The 15585-nt window shown below is 63.8% G+C and overlaps 1 protein-coding gene across 1 annotated transcript in view; it reads left to right on the top strand.

The window, feature by feature from the left end:
* The first annotated feature begins 320 nt into the window (after nt 1–320).
* Nucleotides 321–15585, top strand: part of LOC105541756 (RAC-alpha serine/threonine-protein kinase-like) — an 18598-nt gene continuing 3333 nt past the window's right edge. The window contains exons 1-4 of the mRNA XM_011982919.1: nt 321–354; nt 1102–2217; nt 2620–2744; nt 15066–15194. Of these exons, the coding sequence (XP_011838309.1) occupies nt 2699–2744; nt 15066–15194 (175 nt within the window). The 5' untranslated portion in view covers nt 321–354; nt 1102–2217; nt 2620–2698. The remainder of the gene's footprint in view (nt 355–1101; nt 2218–2619; nt 2745–15065; nt 15195–15585) is intronic.

The raw sequence follows: 15585 nt of genomic DNA, 5'->3' as shown, positions 1-15585 counted from the left end.
AGGAGCTGGTGGGATGGAAGCTGGGGATATAGCCCCACCCCTTCCAACCCTGTGCAGGCCCTTCTGCCTTGCCCACCCTCCATTGCTCAGGGGGGTGCAGTGGAGGCTGCGTGGCTGTTTTGCTCCTCTGTCCTGCTGGGGTGCTCCACCCGGCGAGGCCGGGGCCCGGGAGAAGGGGCGCTGCCGGGCCTGGGGCTTGGGGTGCCCCTGCGGGCCGTGGGGCTCCCCGGGCGTTGGGCCAGCGAGACAGCCGGCGGAGGCGCCCCGGGGTTAGGAGAAACGCTCGCCGCGGCCGGCCTTCAAGTTTGTGGGAGGGCCCCGGAAGGAGACTTCGTTTCCCACGGACAAAAAGTTGTACGTGGTGGCGGGGGACCCAGGCTAGCCACAAAGGACTGACCCTCCTGGGCCCCGGAACTGCTTCCTGTCTTGGGTGGGCCCTGGAGGTCCTGCCCGCCCGTCCCAGAGGCCGAGGCTTAGAGGGCAGCTGGGGCTTGCCCCTTAGATTGAGTATCCTGGGGCGCTAGCGAGCCTTGGTCCTGTCGGGACGGCCCCTGAGTGCTGCCGTGGTAAGCGGGGTTGGCTTGGGCCCCTGCTCTGTAGCCAGAGGCCGCCGCACATTCACTCCTGGGTCTCTTGGCCTTGCTCCAGGTGGCCACTTCTTGACTGCTTTGAGTCCCTCATCCAAGCAAAGGGCGGAGGGCATTGGTGGAGGCCCGGTTCCCTCTCCCCGGAGCTGTATAGACTTCTCATACACCAGGGTTCTGGAGGCAGATGGAGGAGCCCTTTCGAAACACAGAGTATTTTTTTTTTTTAAGTTGTGACTTAAATAATAACAGTAGCAAGAATATGTGCTTATGGTAAAGGCAGGTGGCAGGTACGGAGGCTGTGGGAAGTACGGAGGCTCCACAGGCAGCCCTGTACTGGCCTGGTGTATACGTTTCTGTGCAGACGTACACCACCCTGTGTGTGCACAGATGTATTTTTACACATGGCTCTGGACAGCTGTCTGACTCTGTCAGCAGCAGGCCTTGGAGGGGCGCAGGCCCGGGTGGGGGGTGGGGGGACATCCAGAGGTCTTTGAGTCCAGCCCTCTGCCTCCAGGCCACGCCCACTCTGTCGTCAGAGCCCCCTGTGCCTGAGGCGTGCGCGGCTGGGAGCCCTGCCCTCCTCGGGTCTGGCCTGCTTTCCATCCTGCTGAGTACTTGGGGCATTTCCCTCTTTGAGCAAGGTGTGGTCTTCCCTGTCCTGGCATTAGACACAAGGCAGTGGGCCTTCCTGCCATTCTAAATGTAGCTTAAGACAGTCAGTGCAAAGCACCCCTCTGTGGGTGTCCAGCCCAGGCCTCAGGAGGCCAGAAAGGTTGCCTGGTGGGAGAGCATCTTGGCTGACTGTGGGAAGACCCATGTTGGGGTCCATTCCACAGAGGTCGTCAGGTATCTCTGCCTGGCCTGGAGGTCCCAGAGAGGAGCCTCCTCCCCTCAGGAAGGCCCGTCTGGAAGGGTAGCAGAGGACTGCTCACAGGAAGAGCATGCCAAGTGCTCTTTCTCGGGATGCCAGGAGTTGGTGATGTGGGAACTGGGTTTTGAGGGATGCCTAGGAGTTCATCTATCAGAGGGGAAATGAGGAAGCCATGCAGGATCAATGGATAAAGTGTGCTCAGGTGAGGGCTGGCTGGTGGGCCACTGCAGGGTAGGGGCCTGTCCTGTGCTCCCTCACTTACTTGCTGCCTCCCGACTGCTGTAATTATGGGTCTTTAACCACCCTGGACTGGGTGCTCCTCACTGACCGACTTGTCTGAACCTCTCTTTGTCTCCAGCGCCCAGCACTGGGCCTGGCAAAGCCAGAGACGCCTGGTACACGTTGGCCAAATGAATGAACCAGATTCAGACCGGCAGGGGCGCTGTGGTTTAGGAGGGGCCTGGGGTTTCTCCCAGGAGGTTTTTGGGCTCGCCCTGGAGGGCTCTGGGCTGCCGTTTGCGCCGGTGGCCTGCATCCTGGTCCAGTCTTCTTCATGTTTGAATTTCTTTGCTTTCCTAGTCTGGGGAGCAGGGAGGAGCCCTGTTCCCTGTCCCAGGATCCATGGGTAGGAACATCATGGACAGGGAGAGCAAACGGGGCCATCTGTCACCAGGGGCTTAGGGAAGGCCGAGCCAGCCTGGGTCAAATAAGTCTCAAAGGGACTGCCTGGAGGAGGCAGCCTGTCAGCTGGTGCATCAGGTTAGGCAGGCTGGGAAGGCCTTTTGGGGATGGGGATGATTTGTCCAAAGGCTCAGGGAGGTGGGAATGGGGAGGTGAGCAAGGCAGCAGCTCTCAGGGCCAGGCTGTTGAGGGAGGTGGTGGCAGGGGCTGGGGACTCAGCCTAGAATGAGGAGAGGCCCAGGTCCAGGGAACTGTGTTCAATTACATGGATTTTACACTTGGCAGCCGTGAGAGTTTTGGGGGGAGGTAAGGCAGGCCGGCAGTTGGGGGTCAGACAGCCTAGAGGGATGGCAGCCCACCTGGGAAGGCAGGTGCAGGTGGAGCCCCCAGGCACGTGCAGTGGGTCTCCGACTCACCCTGGGCGAGGAGCTTCCCTTAGCCGGGCATGGCCTCACACTCAGCTTCCTTTGCTTCTCCCAGAGGCTGTGGCCAGGCCAGCTGGGCTCGGGGAGCGCCAGCCTGAGAGGAGCGCGGGAGCATCGTGGAAGCCTCGGGCACCATGAGCGACGTGGCTATTGTGAAGGAGGGCTGGCTGCACAAACGAGGTTGGTACCCGCTGCCCGGGCTGGGCCTGGGGAGGGAGGGATGGGGGTGGCCCCAGGGTCTGTGAGTGCCTGTGCCCAGGCCTGCTGGGTGGGAGGGACTGCCTCCCCTGGGAATCCTGGGCTGGCCTAGGGTGAGTGTCCGGGGCCCCGTGTCTTCCCATGGCATGGAGGGCACGGCCTCGGGGAGGCCAGGAGGATGAGGCCCCGTGCAGGGCCGGCCATCTGAGTGGCTTCCTGGTGCGGGCCCTGGCAGGCGGGGGAGCTGCTGCCAGCCTCTCTCCTGGCTTTCCTGGAAGGCGGCGAGGACACTGGGCTGTTCCAGGGTCTGGCACGCTGGCAGCCCGGGGCACTGCCCAAGGGCTCCTGAGGGCAGGGCAGGGCTGCTTGGCTTGGCTTGGTGCCTGCTTCAGGCCTGAGCTTTGGGGGTGGGGGGAATCCGTAACCGCCTGGGCACAGGGCATGTTTGCCTTGGAGCTATAGAGCTGGCTGAGCCCAGGCCCCCCAGCCCCTGAGTCCCCCTCCTCACTCATTTGGCCTTGCAGCCTATGGAGGGGGTGCTCCCCAAGAGGCCTGGCGAGGAGCTGGTGGGATGGAAGCTGGGGATATAGCCCCACCCCTTCCAACCCTGTGCAGGCCCTTCTGCCTTGCCCACCCTCCATTGCTCAGGGGGGTGCAGTGGAGGCTGCGTGGCTGTTTTGCTCCTCTGTCCTGCTGGGGTAGACTTCCTATTCAGGTTCAGGTCCTCTGGCCGAGTCACTCTCTCCTGCCCCAGGCGGGATCTGTCTGCCCTCTCCTGACTTCTTTTTCCAGACTGGTTCCCTGCTAAGTTCTAGTGATCTCATGCCAGCAGCTCCCCACTTTACGTATACCCTTTAGCAGATGGGTTTCACATCTGGTAGTAGGGAGACCCCAGACACAGCTGGAGCAGACAGGGAGGTGTGGCAAAAGTGGGTGTCACAAGATGGGGCATTGTGGGATGTATAGGAGCTCACAGAAGAGCAGGCCTGAGGAGCTGCAGGAGCCTGGGGGTGGGGTGAAGGAGTGCCCAAGATGAGATGCTGGGGGATCAGGGGTGTGGTTGGCTGTGTGTTTGGAGCATTCGAGTTGGCAGCTGCCAGTGATGTCACGCGGGGTGTCGAGATTAAGACAAGGAGGCTGCAGAGGCCTGTAGTCCATGGGGAGCTTCTGGCGTGGCTTCCCCCGAAGGCCTCCTGCTGCAGCCTGCCTTCTCCATCCCCTCCCGTGTGCTGTCCCCTGCTTGTTCCCCAGGAGTCCTGCCACCTGTGCCTGGAGGTGCTCTGTTACCTCATCTCCCAGCCCTCTTTGGTGTCAGGGACCCCCCCCCCCAGCCGATCCTGGCCCGGTTCCTCTCTGTGCCACACACAGTCTGCTGCCTGGGGCCGCTGCTTCTTAATCCTTGGCAAATGTTTGTTCATTGATAGACTGTTGGATTTAGGGTTGACCCAGGAGACGTCAGGGCCTTGACTGCCCAGGGGCCCAGGCCCCGGTTCCTGGGGTGCCTATCAGCCAGCTGGGCCCAGGCGGGAGTGCTCCTCCGAGGCCAGGGTGATTTTCAGGTTGCTGCTGCTGTCGTGCCTTCGGGAGGGGCCTGGCAGGGGCGGGGCATCAGGCCCAGTGGGGTGTCCAGAGAGCTGAGTTTGAACCCTGGTTAGCCACTCCATCACCATGTCCCTTTCCAAGGGCAAGTTCATTGAGCTCCTTGGGCCTCAGTTTCCCCATCTACACTAGGGAGCAGTAGTGGGAGAGAGACCTGGTGGAGTGGAGAATGGCTTGTGGGGGGCCCTAAGTTGGGGTCCAGCCAGCCTCAGCAGCCTCCGGGCTCTGTCACCTGACCCCTAGCCTCAGGCCAGGAGACAGGGTCCTGTACCTCTACCCCTGGCTCTTCCTCCTCCATCCCCAGTGCAGTGGGCGCTGAGGATGGGAGGTGGCGTGGGTATGACATATGCCCTTGGCAGGCATAGCCCCTCTTGTTGCCGAGAGCAGGTGGGCGTCCACCCGCACAGCTGGTCCCTGCTTGCGGAGGAACGCCTCTTCTCCAGGGCCTGCCGCGTTTCCCCACTCCCGTCCCCGGGTCCCCTGTGTGTTGCAGATGTGCTCTGCCACCCTGCTGGCTGGGCCAGCCCTACCCATAGCGCTGGCTGGAGGTACCAGCTGCCTCCCTGTCCCCAGCAGGGCTGTGCTGGGCTGACCCCACCCCTGCTTCACAGTGCTCAGGCCTGGCTGGGGAGGGACGCAGTGACTGTCCTCCAGGCCCGGCCGCAGCCCCTTGCAGATGCCCTGTGCCACTCCCCGCCATTCCTTGCTCCTGCAGGTTAGGGTGCTGTCCTGGAGGCTGGCCCACACCTGTCCCCTTTGCCAGGACTCCCCACGGCCATGGCCTGGGGCACTTTGGTTCTCAGCTGAACCCCCAGGTGACAGTCCCACCAAGGCTACTTGGGCTGGCCACACATCCCGTGATGGTGCCTTCAGGGGTGATGTGGTCATCGAGATGAGAGGGGATGGGTGTGCCCTGTGTGTGAGGGGCAGGGTGGCAGTGTCTGCCAGGCCAAGGCTCCTTCTCCTGCCCCTTGGGAGGTGGGCGTCGTCTCTGGGGAGTGGCCCAGCCTGCTTTCTGTTGTTCTGATATGTGTGCTCTGGGTCAGAGGAGCTTCAGAGATAGAAGGGACCTGGCACGGGGACACAGGAGTTCTGGCTACAGGCCTGTGTGGACCTGTGACTGGACCCAGGCAAGGCTTCTGGGTCTGTGCATCTAACAGGAAGATGGTTCCTGGAGGGTGAGCTCAGGCTGTTAAGGGCAGGAGCTAGCGAGGAGGCTGGTGGGACCTATAGGGACAGGGGGCCAGATGTCCCCTACTGTTTCGGCTGTCTCACTGGATAAGCAGCCACAGCTCAGCTCTGGCCATTGGTGACCTGGTGGGCTCAGTGTTGCTCAGATGTTTGCGTTTTCAAAGATTTGTTCTGTTGTGTGAAGTCTCCGGATTTTTGAAGGTTGACAATTTTAAAAAATCATCCCTGGGCCAGGGCGCAGGTCTGGCTGAACTCAGCTTCCAGCCTGCAGTTTTCCTTCCTTTGATAGCTCCGTGCCAGGCTTTGGCCAGAGGCTGTGTGGCTCTTTTGAGGTACTTTTCCCCAATGGCTTGCTCACCTTGCCCGCTTGCGCCAGTGCTCCTGGGACCATGCACCAGCCTGGCTACAGCCTAGCCCCATGGAGAGCTGCCCTGGTGCAGCTCCCGGCCTGGGGGCCTGTCCTTGTCCACTTGCGGTTGTCTTCCTGAGCGTCCCCCCGTCCACTTGGCTGGACCAAGTGGGTCAGTAGAGGGCCAAGGCGGGTGGCCGGGGTGCTGGGACCCAGGATGAGGGGCTCTGGGCTCTTGAGAAAGGGCTGGGCCTAGGCCAGGAGTGGGTGCCAGCCACAGGGGCACCTCCTGGACTCCCTCAGGCTGGTCACTGAGAGGGAGCCCGGGGAAGAGCCGCAGGCCTGGCTGCCTTCGGCAGGCTGTAACCCAGCAGGCCAAGGCCGAGTGGGCGTGGCTTGAGGGAAGCTGCCTGTGATGTGTGGGTCTACGCGGCAGATGCTCCTGAGTGCACATGGCGGCGTGTCCAAGCCGCGGATCTGGGTGCCTGGCCGGGCCCGGGTGACATGGGACCATGTGTCCATGCAGCTCACGGAGGGTCCAGTCTCCGGACATCTGAGTCCTTGCCGTGCCCCACCCTGGGCCCATGCTTGGCACAGACCCCCAGTCCAGGCCTCAGGGCAGCGCCCTCACCACTGCTGCTGAGTGAGCCCCAGGCGCCCCGGTGGGGAGTACGGAGGCTGCTCTCTGACCCCAAGCAGGTGTCCAGGCTGGGCCTCCTTCCCATCGCCTCTCCCCACCTTGAGGTTCTGCCACTGGCTGTCCCTGCAGGGGGCCCCGAGGCAGGGAGTGGTTCCCTGAGGGTTCCTGAGTGGTTCCACCCCAGTGTGTGACTTCGCATTGGTGAGTGACACAGACCCTCTCTGCACCCCAGCTGCTGCCCAGCCATCCAGCTGGTCCTGGGGTCTCTGTATGAGGTGGAGGACCTCAGCAGGTACAGCCCACTCCCCTTCATCTTGGAGGAGGCCTTGACTTTGCTGAGTAAACACCCATGAGAAAAGAGGTCTGTGGGGGGGCTCCGAGCCCACTCCGGAGAGCAGCTGCCGTGGAGGGCCCCGCTGGGCTAATTGTTTGTGTGCAAATGGAGGCTGCTCATTACCCTGCCAGGATGAGGGGCCCAGCAGGACCCTGAGGGAGGGAGCCCGCAGACTCTCCCTTCAGCCTGTGGGAACCTTGTGAGCTCCAGGCCAAGGCTGTTTGTGCTCCCTGGGCCTCAGTTTCCCAGGCTGTCAGGTGAGGGTCAACCCCAGCCTGCGTCTGGGGGGCTTCAGTCTGAGTCCCGCGGGCCCTGGGCTGGTTAGTGCCAAGCTCCGCCTCCCCTGGGGGAGCACTGAGGGTCCAGAACGGCCCCTGTGGGCGGGCCAGGGACAAAGATTGGGAGGCAAGTGTGCTGGCTCCTGATGGGAGGGCTGGGCAGAGAGCGGGGGTCCCGACAGCCCTGGGCCCACCCAGGTGAGGGACAGGAGGCACAGGCTGGTGGAGGTCATGGCACGGCTGTGGTGGAGGCCGCCGGCATTGGGGAGGTTCCTGTTTTGGGAGCTTGTTGAGTTCTCACTTCAAAAACAACAAAAAAGGAAGCCGAGGTGGCCTTGAGTGGGGGTGAGGGGTCACTGCTGGCCCCAGCCCTGGACCTCAACCCCACGACTGGTGGCTTCTGATGGGCAGCTCTTCTTCCCGTCTGTTTCTTGGTTGCTGGCCCTCTCTGGACAGGGATGCCCTATAGGGGCCTGGACTCCGGGAAGGGAAACTGAGGCCCAGGAGAGGGGACAGAATGTGTGTGGAATAGTTCCTGCGCTGGCGCCCAGACCCCTGCATACCTTCCGCTCTCAGGAGAGGCCTGGCTGGGTTACATCAGGCCGGGTTCCTAGAAGTCCTGCGGGAGGCTGAGCGGAGGGAACTGGCGCGGCCCCTGCTGGCGTCCCCTCTGCCTGGGCACACCCGGTCCGGCTTGGGGCCAGCACCCTGCCCTCGGGCCCTGCCATAGCTGAGCCTGGCAGCTGTGGCTCTGGGCCTGCTCCTCAGGCCGCCCTGGGTGGGCAGATTCCTGCTGCTTCTGCCTGCTTGGACCACTGTGCCCAGTCCCATTGCCTCAGGAGAAGGTTCCCCCAGCCCAACGCTGGAGCCCCGGGCAGGTTGGCAGAGGGCCCTGCGGCTCTAGGCCAGGATGGGGCTGTTGGGCGAACCCTAGGCCCCTCACTTCCCCATCCCCAGTGGGAGTTCCCTTCCCTGTCATGCCGCCTTCAGGTGCGTTTTCCTTGAACCTTAAGAAATGATAGGTTTGGATTTCAGAAACATTGGAATTGAGGGGGTTGGGAGTTCATTGTTGACTCTACCACCAATGTTGGGGGCTTTGGGGTGGGACCCTTGGGGTGCTGTGTTCGGGCTCACGCACTCCCCAGGCAGTGACCGCAGACCCCACCCATACCCTGTAACCTGGCGGGCCCACCTGCCCAGGCCTTCAGCTGGTTGTCCAGCTCGGGTGGAGACACCCCCTGCTCAGGCCTGGCGGGGAGGCGGCTGCTCCCAGGGCCCGGAGAACGCAGAGGGGCCCTTCGGCTGGCCACGGACTGGCTGGCTTCCCCACAGACTGCGGCCGGGGCACAGCAGCCAGGTAGGGCGCGGAGATGCTGAGCTGCACAAGCTTGGTGGGGTGTGGGGGTGAGGCCACGGGGGTCAGGGCTGCAGTATCCCAGCAGGCCAGGGGATCAGAAGGAGCACCCTCCTCAGCCGGCCATGCTCTGGGGGCCCTCTTGCCCCAGGTGTGGCTCCAAGTTAGGGCAGAAACAAGAGCAGGCCGGTGGTGGGGAGGTGGGAGGCCGCTGGTGGGGAGGTGGAGGCCGGTGGTGGGAGGTGGAAGGCCGGTGGTGGGAGGTGAAGGCCCCTCTCTGGGAGGTGCTTCCCATGGTTGGTGTGGAGGAGGAGGTCCCTACCGCTTGGTTCCAGTTTCCCCTAGCAATGCAGGGCACTTTTCCTGGGATGTCAGGGATTGAGAGGTCAGCACTGGAGCCCTTCACCCGCCAGGGGCCCTGCCCGAGAGAGACGGGAGGAGGGAGGGGCTGTGGGCATGGCTGTGTGCCCCCGACCGAGCCCCGGAAGGAGCCTGTGCCCGTGCCCACTTCCTTTCCCGAGGGCAGTGTCTACACATGGGACACTCTGGCCAGCCCTCCCTCGCAGCAGGCACTGTGTGCTGTCCCCATGCCCTGCTTCCTCCCACGCAGGGAGTGAGGGTGAGGGCCCTGGGAACCCACTGGGTGGAGGGCACCTGGCAAAGCCTGCTGCCAGTTACGGGGAGAGTGGGCGGGGGCAGAGCAGGAGGTGCCAGGGAGGGGCTACAGCCTCATCTGCAGGGGTCCTGAGTAGGCAGGGTGGGCCATGACATGGGTGGGGCTTGCTTGGGGGAGACCAAAAGTGAGGTGGGGGACAGGGACAGGGCACAGGGCCAGATCCACAGGGTCTTGGGATGTGCCCCTGCTAGGCTCTGCGATGGATGAGTGTGTGGCAGGTGGGGTGCCTTTGCCAGCCCGAGGGGTGGCTGACGGGCAGTGCCTGTGGGGGAGGACATCCAGGCTCAGGTGTCTGTCAGGGGCAGCGCCAGGAGGAGGCCCAGTACCCCACCCAGTAGAGCCCCAGGGGAATGGAAAGCTGAGAGCCAGGCGCTGCCCTGGAGCAGCAGGAAGAGGGGCCCCAGCGCCTCCAGCTGTGCCTCAGTAAGGTGGACGGGGTCATGGTGGTGCCCCCTGCCCGCACCCACGTTCCTCCCGGTGTGTGTGTCAGGCTGAGGCCTGCTCAGTGGTGGAGCAGAAGGCGGTGAAGAATTTGCAGTTTGTGTCAAGTTACAAACCCTGCTTGAGCGGCAGGACCTGGGGTCTCTGGTCGTGATCTGCGTCTCTGTGACCTTCAGGGCCACCTCCCCTAAGTCTCAGTTTCCCCAGGGAGCTGATGGGCATGATGAACCCTGCCCGCCCTGCCTGCCAGGTGGGCTTTCTGGGAGAGCAGAATGGGTGCTGGGCTGGGAGAGGCCCAGGCAGGTGGAGCGCCAGCCCTCTGCCTGGCGGGAACAGACACCTCTCCTCGTGCAGAGTGGCCGCTTGTTCCCCCTAGAAGGGCTTGTGCCAGGAGGAGCAGTGGATGTATTTCACCCACAGACCTGGGGACTCCAGCCGAGTGGGGTCAGCTGGCCTCTGTTGTGCGGCCCCTCCCCTGTCCCCACCCCAGCCTGGTTGTTTACAGGGTTCGAGGGCTGCTGGTAAAGGGATGTGGACTCTCGGGCCCGGACAGAGGCCTGGCAGGCAGGGAGGGTGGGTTGTGGGCCCCTCATGGGCTGCCGTCAGCGGGGCCGTCTGCTCAATGTGCTGGAGAAGGTAAATGGGCCCCCGGCAGCTGTCGGGGCGATGGATGTGTCGTCAGTGGGGACCGCGGTGGCCGCTGTCAGCTGGCGCCCGCTCCCAGGGCCTGCTGGGCTCACTTCACTGTGGAGAAGCAGCTCGGTGCCGCCTGGCACCCTGCCAGCCGCTGCCACCACCGTCTCTGCGAAGTGTTTATCCAGCAGTTTCCTGAGAACTGGGGACTTTGAGAAAATGTTCATGGAGCTGAGGACGTGGTGGCCTAGAGGGGCTGACACACCTGGTGGCTCAGGAGGACGTGTGTCAGTCCTGGGACATGGACCACCCGCCAGCTGGCCCTCAGGAGCCCACCCAGTCCTGCCCGTGGCACATGGGTCCTGGTCCCCATGTCTTCGTGGGTGCTGCCTTGGGGGCCCTGACCCACAGTGTGGCCTGGGATGCGTGTGTGAGGCGTGGAGAGGGTGTGCTGCCTGTGACTGTCCACACGGCCCTCGTGGTGGTGGTGTGGGTTGGGGGAGGCCAGGCAAGAGCAGCTTCCTCTCAGAACCCTGGTATTTGGCCCAGGAGGACTTCTGGGAAGGAACCCCCTTTCCTTGGGGGTGCTCCAGCCCCTTCCTGGGGATGAGCAGGGTTGGGGATGGAAGGTCACTCCTGCCGGAGAGCCACCAGGGACATGGGGATGCCAAAGGGACCAGGGCTGGGGGTTGTGGGGCCTAGGAGGTGCAGGAGGAGTCAGGGTAGCCTGGGCTCCTCTGTCCCTCTGGGCAGGGCACAGGCGTCTGGCCAACTGCCTACCCCCCACCAAGGGCAGCCACCTCCCATGCCTAGAGCCCTGGGCCATGGACTTGCTGGCTGGCGGGGGGGGTTATGGGTTTCATCGGGCACAGGAGCCCCTTCCCTTGTGGCTTCACAGGACCCGGTCTGGGATAGGTGCAGTGCCACAGGGCTAAGGGTCAGGGCGGCTCTCACCGGCCCAGGGCTGGCCTTGAGAGAACCCTAGAGGGTGGGACTGGAGCTGCTGCTTCCCCGCTGCCGTGGGGACCAGCCATGGGGCAGGAGGCTGGGACCGGTCCCGTGCTGTCCTCCACGCGGCCCCCACTTAGTGGTGTGGGGTCCCCCATCCGGACTTGCTGACATTCCTGAAGGGGCATGGAGCCCTCTTTGCTGCTAGATCCTGAGGCCCAGGCCGGGGCTGCGCTGGGACCCTGCCTGCTCCAGGTCCCAGGTCTGAAGCATGTGCAGTGGTTGGGGACTTGGGGGTTCTCGAGCCAAGAATGGGGGTGTGAGAGTTAGGGATTGAAGAGGCCCGTTAGGGACTGGGCCTGAATGCCGGGCGGTCTCCGCTGCCCTTGGGAGTGGCTGCTGGCAGGAGATGGCTTTGGCTGTGTGTGGGTTTCTGTTCTGTGGGGTGGGGCGTGCCCTGGGCTCCCCATTTGTTTCCTGCCTGTACCCATCTGGAGTGAGGGCCTTGCGTGGCAACCTGGGGGTCTGTGCCCACTCTGTGTTTGGTGCCCTCAGCTGTGCGGGCAGGTAGGTGGGTGGAGTGGAGTGGGGTGGGGTTAGGGGGTAAGTGGGGTGGGGTCGGGGGGACGCCAGCTGGCTCTACGCGTCTCCAAGTGGATTCTACTCCTTCCTCGAGTGGGGGCCATCTGAGGATCACAACAGGGTGGAGAACTCAAGAAAGGCCTGGATGACAGGTTCCAATTCCCCTGGGGACCCTCAGGACAGCGAAGGAGAAGAGTCCATGTGGGCCGGTCTCTTCGTGTGGGGGGTCTGTGGGGCAGCCCTGACTGATGTGTCTGTGCTCCCACCCTCCTGAGGGACCCGGAGGAGGCAGGTGCCAGCCTGCAGGTGTCCCGTGGCCGTGAGGACAGTGATGCTGGGCCCCGGGTGGCTGTCTCCTCCACCTGCCCTGTCCTGTGTCACCGCAGTCCTGGAGCAGGGAGTAGTGGGGCCCTGGGGCATCTGTTGTTGGGGCTGGCCGCCCACCCAGCATCCTGTCTGAGCTGAACTCGTTAAGATGCAAGCCCCGGCCCCGGCCGCAGCTGGCACCACCCCAACTGATCGCCTGGCTGACCCTGTAGGCGGGAGATGAAGAAAAAGAACTGTGTGTCTCTGGACCCCTTATCCCAGTCCCTGGGGATCCTGCTCCTCCCCTGGAGGGGTCTGTGTGCTGGGCCGGGCTTCCGAAGATAAAGGCCAAGTGAGGCTCCCTCACTCACACCTGTCTCCCGGGCCCGCCCTGGGCCAGCCCTGATCCCTGTGCATTCCCTGGGTCTGTGGGGCCAGGCGAGCGGAAGGCACTGAAAGCCCAGGGCCCAGTTGGGCCTCTGCCCACCCCAGGACTCCCCAGGAGTGCTCGGGTCTGGGCACCTGCCCTCTTCCACCCCCTACGCCTGGTAAGTGCCGCCCCTGGGCTTGCCCCTCCCGCACTCCCAGATCCAGCTCCCAGGACCCCCCAGATCCAGCTCCCAGAACCTGGGGCTTAGCTTGTGGCAGCAGGGACAGGGGCAAGACTGGGGTTGGACACGGGGGCTGCGTGCACGGGGACAGCACGGGGCCATGCTGGGCACAGTGGGGGCTGGCAGCAGTTGGTGGATCAAGATGGGTTTCAGGGGTGCCGGGCCTGGGCGCTCATCAGTCTTCCCGCTCAGTTAGCGTCCTGGGGAGTGGCAGCTGGCAGGATGGGAGGCACTCCATCAGGGGCCGACAGCTCCAGACTGGCACGCAGGCGGGTGGGCGCGAGCGGCAGGGTGGCCTAGGATGGGGGACGGGTGGAGTGGGCTGTATGCAGCCCCCGAGCCTGCTCTGCTCTCACCGAGAGCCCCTGCCTGCCTGCTGCACCTGCAGGGGTCCTGTGGCTGGGGGAGGGGACCTGGGAGGTGAGGTGGAGCTGCGTGGCACGTATGTGCGTCTCTGTGCACACTCGGGGGTGTGCGTGTGAGATCCCAGGCCAGGGACAGGAGCCGGCGCCCAAGGGTGGCAGGACCATGCCTGCCCGGCAGCCCACTGGCAGGGGCATGAAGGGCTCAGTGGAGTGGGTGGGGTCCCCTGATGAGTGCTCTTGGGCTTGGGGCAGATTCTGGGCCCTAGACCCTCCTCCCCAGATGGGCAACTGGGTGTTGGCCATCCTCCAGGGGTGTCAGGCAACTGTGAGTGGGCTGTGGCTGTCCCCTCCCTGGTCCACCCCAGACCAGACAACAGCCTCTCCCCACACTCAGGCCCTGCTGGGTGGACTGTGGCTGTCCCCTCCCCGGTCCACCCCAGACCGGACAACAGCCTGTCCCCACACTCAGGCCCTGCTGGGTGGAGTGTCCCCACCCCCACCAGCATCCCCCCAGCAGCCCTGGCTTGGGCAGAGTGAGGGCTGGTCCTGTGGAGACCACGCCCCATGGTGCTGGTGGGAAGGGCATCGGGCAGCTGGGACTGGGGCAGGAGGGAGAGGTCACCTGGCCGGGGGGTGGCCATTTGTCAAGCCTTGGTGACTCACCTCTGAAAGAGCTCGCCCGTGGCTCCCTGGAAAGTAGAATGCCTTGCCCGCTGGGATGCCCACGCCCTGTGTCCTCTGAGCTCCACTGGGGCTGCTGCCCTGCTGGGACTTCCCTGCGCACCAGGGAGGGCTGGACGCGTCTGGGCTTACCATGCAGACCCAGCAGGACCAGGTGGTGGGTGGTCTGGTGATGGGACAATTGCTTGTCCCCCACATCCCTACAGGTGTCCCGGTCAGGGGCTCAGTGTGGCAGGAAAACCCAGGCCCCAGAGCTGAGGGACCCCAACCCCTTACCCTGGCCCCCTCCCCAACCCCTGCCCAGTGGCCCCTCAGATGAAGCAGTTGCCTAATTAGTAAGTTCCCTGTTGTTCAAACTCCTTGCTCGGCAAAATGTAAGTGGAACATTTTTTTCCAAGTGTCAGTATGAAAAATGGTAGTTGCTGGGCTATCACCGAGGACAGCTGCTCTGATTCTGAAGTGTGAACGCCTGCGTATGGCTGATGCTGCAAAACTTGAGGGAAAACATTCCCGTGTACCTGAGTGACCCATGGGTGGGACACAGCAGGGCCGACGACGGCAGGGCCTGAGTGTGGGTCTCAGCCTGGGGACTTGACAGCCTCTGTGCCCCGGGGCCCCTGCCCAGCTGGCTGGGCCACCTCCGTGTCTGGCTTCACTGGCAGTCCCCAGGACTGTGCTCCAGGCCCCTAGACAGGGAGTGCTGTCCCACGGCAGTGGGGCAGTCCTGTCCCGCAAGCCCGGCCCTCAGTCTGAGTGATGCTGGTCTCTCACTGCTGATGCCATGCTCCATCCTCTTGGTGGGTAGCAGGGGTAGGGGGGCGGCCATGCTGGACAGCCCACACATGCCACTGTCAGCTGCTGTCGCCACCTGGCCAACCCTGGTTGATTGGGGAATGCTCTCAGCCCTGCAGCCCCTGTGGCCATAGCTGGTGCCGGAGCTGCTGCTGGTGCCTGCTGGGGACTGGCTGGTTTGGTGCTGCCTCTTCTAGGAAGGCTGTGTAGATTGGCCCAGACCTCTTCCCAGCCTCCTGTCAATGGTACTTCATCCCCTGCGTCCAGCTGGCCCAGCCCGTTTTCACACACAGATGGGGTGGCTCTTCTGAGAGGGGCGCTGTGGTGGGGCGAGTCTGCCTTCCCACTGACCCAGGGCTGTTTCTGTCGCTTGCCCTAAGAAACAGCTCCCCCACTGCGCCTGCCCCCCGGGACTCAGGCGTCCCAGGCACATCTGTCCTGGCACACCCAGTTGCTACCTGGCTGCCTGGCGAGGGTCTGACGGGTAGAGTGTGCATGGCCCTCACCACCTGCACGTCCGTAGGGGAGTACATCAAGACCTGGCGACCACGCTACTTCCTCCTCAAGAATGATGGCACTTTCATTGGCTATAAGGAGCGGCCGCAGGACGTGGACCAACGTGAGGCCCCCCTCAACAACTTCTCTGTGGCACGTAAGTGTCCCCTCAGCCTTTCGGGATTCAGATTTGGGGTTGGCTGGAGCCCTCTTTACCCACCAGGCCCCCCGATGGGGGTGCCCTGGAGCCTCCATGTTCTGGGCCAGCAAGCAACAAGCACTGGTTGGGTGGGGGTCTCTGGGCTGAGTCCCGAGGCTGGCTGGGCAGGGGTCTCCAGGCTGAGTCCCAAAGCCGAGGCTGACTGGGTGGGAGTCTCCAGGCTGAGTCCTAAGGCTGAGGCTGGCTGGGCGGGGGTCTCTGGACCAAGTCCTGAGGCCAAGGCTGGCTGGGCAGGGGTCTCTGGGCCGAGTCCCGAGGCCGAGGCTGGCTGGGCAGGGGTCTCTGAGCTGAGTCCTGAGGCTGGCTAGGCGGGGGTCTCTGGGCCGAG

Source organism: Mandrillus leucophaeus, unplaced genomic scaffold, assembly GCF_000951045.1.
Source record: "Mandrillus leucophaeus isolate KB7577 unplaced genomic scaffold, Mleu.le_1.0 Scaffold244, whole genome shotgun sequence".
Lineage (NCBI taxonomy): Eukaryota > Metazoa > Chordata > Mammalia > Primates > Cercopithecidae > Mandrillus > Mandrillus leucophaeus.
Note: the sequence above shows the minus strand (reverse complement) of the source record. Positions and strands in the feature narration are given on the sequence as shown.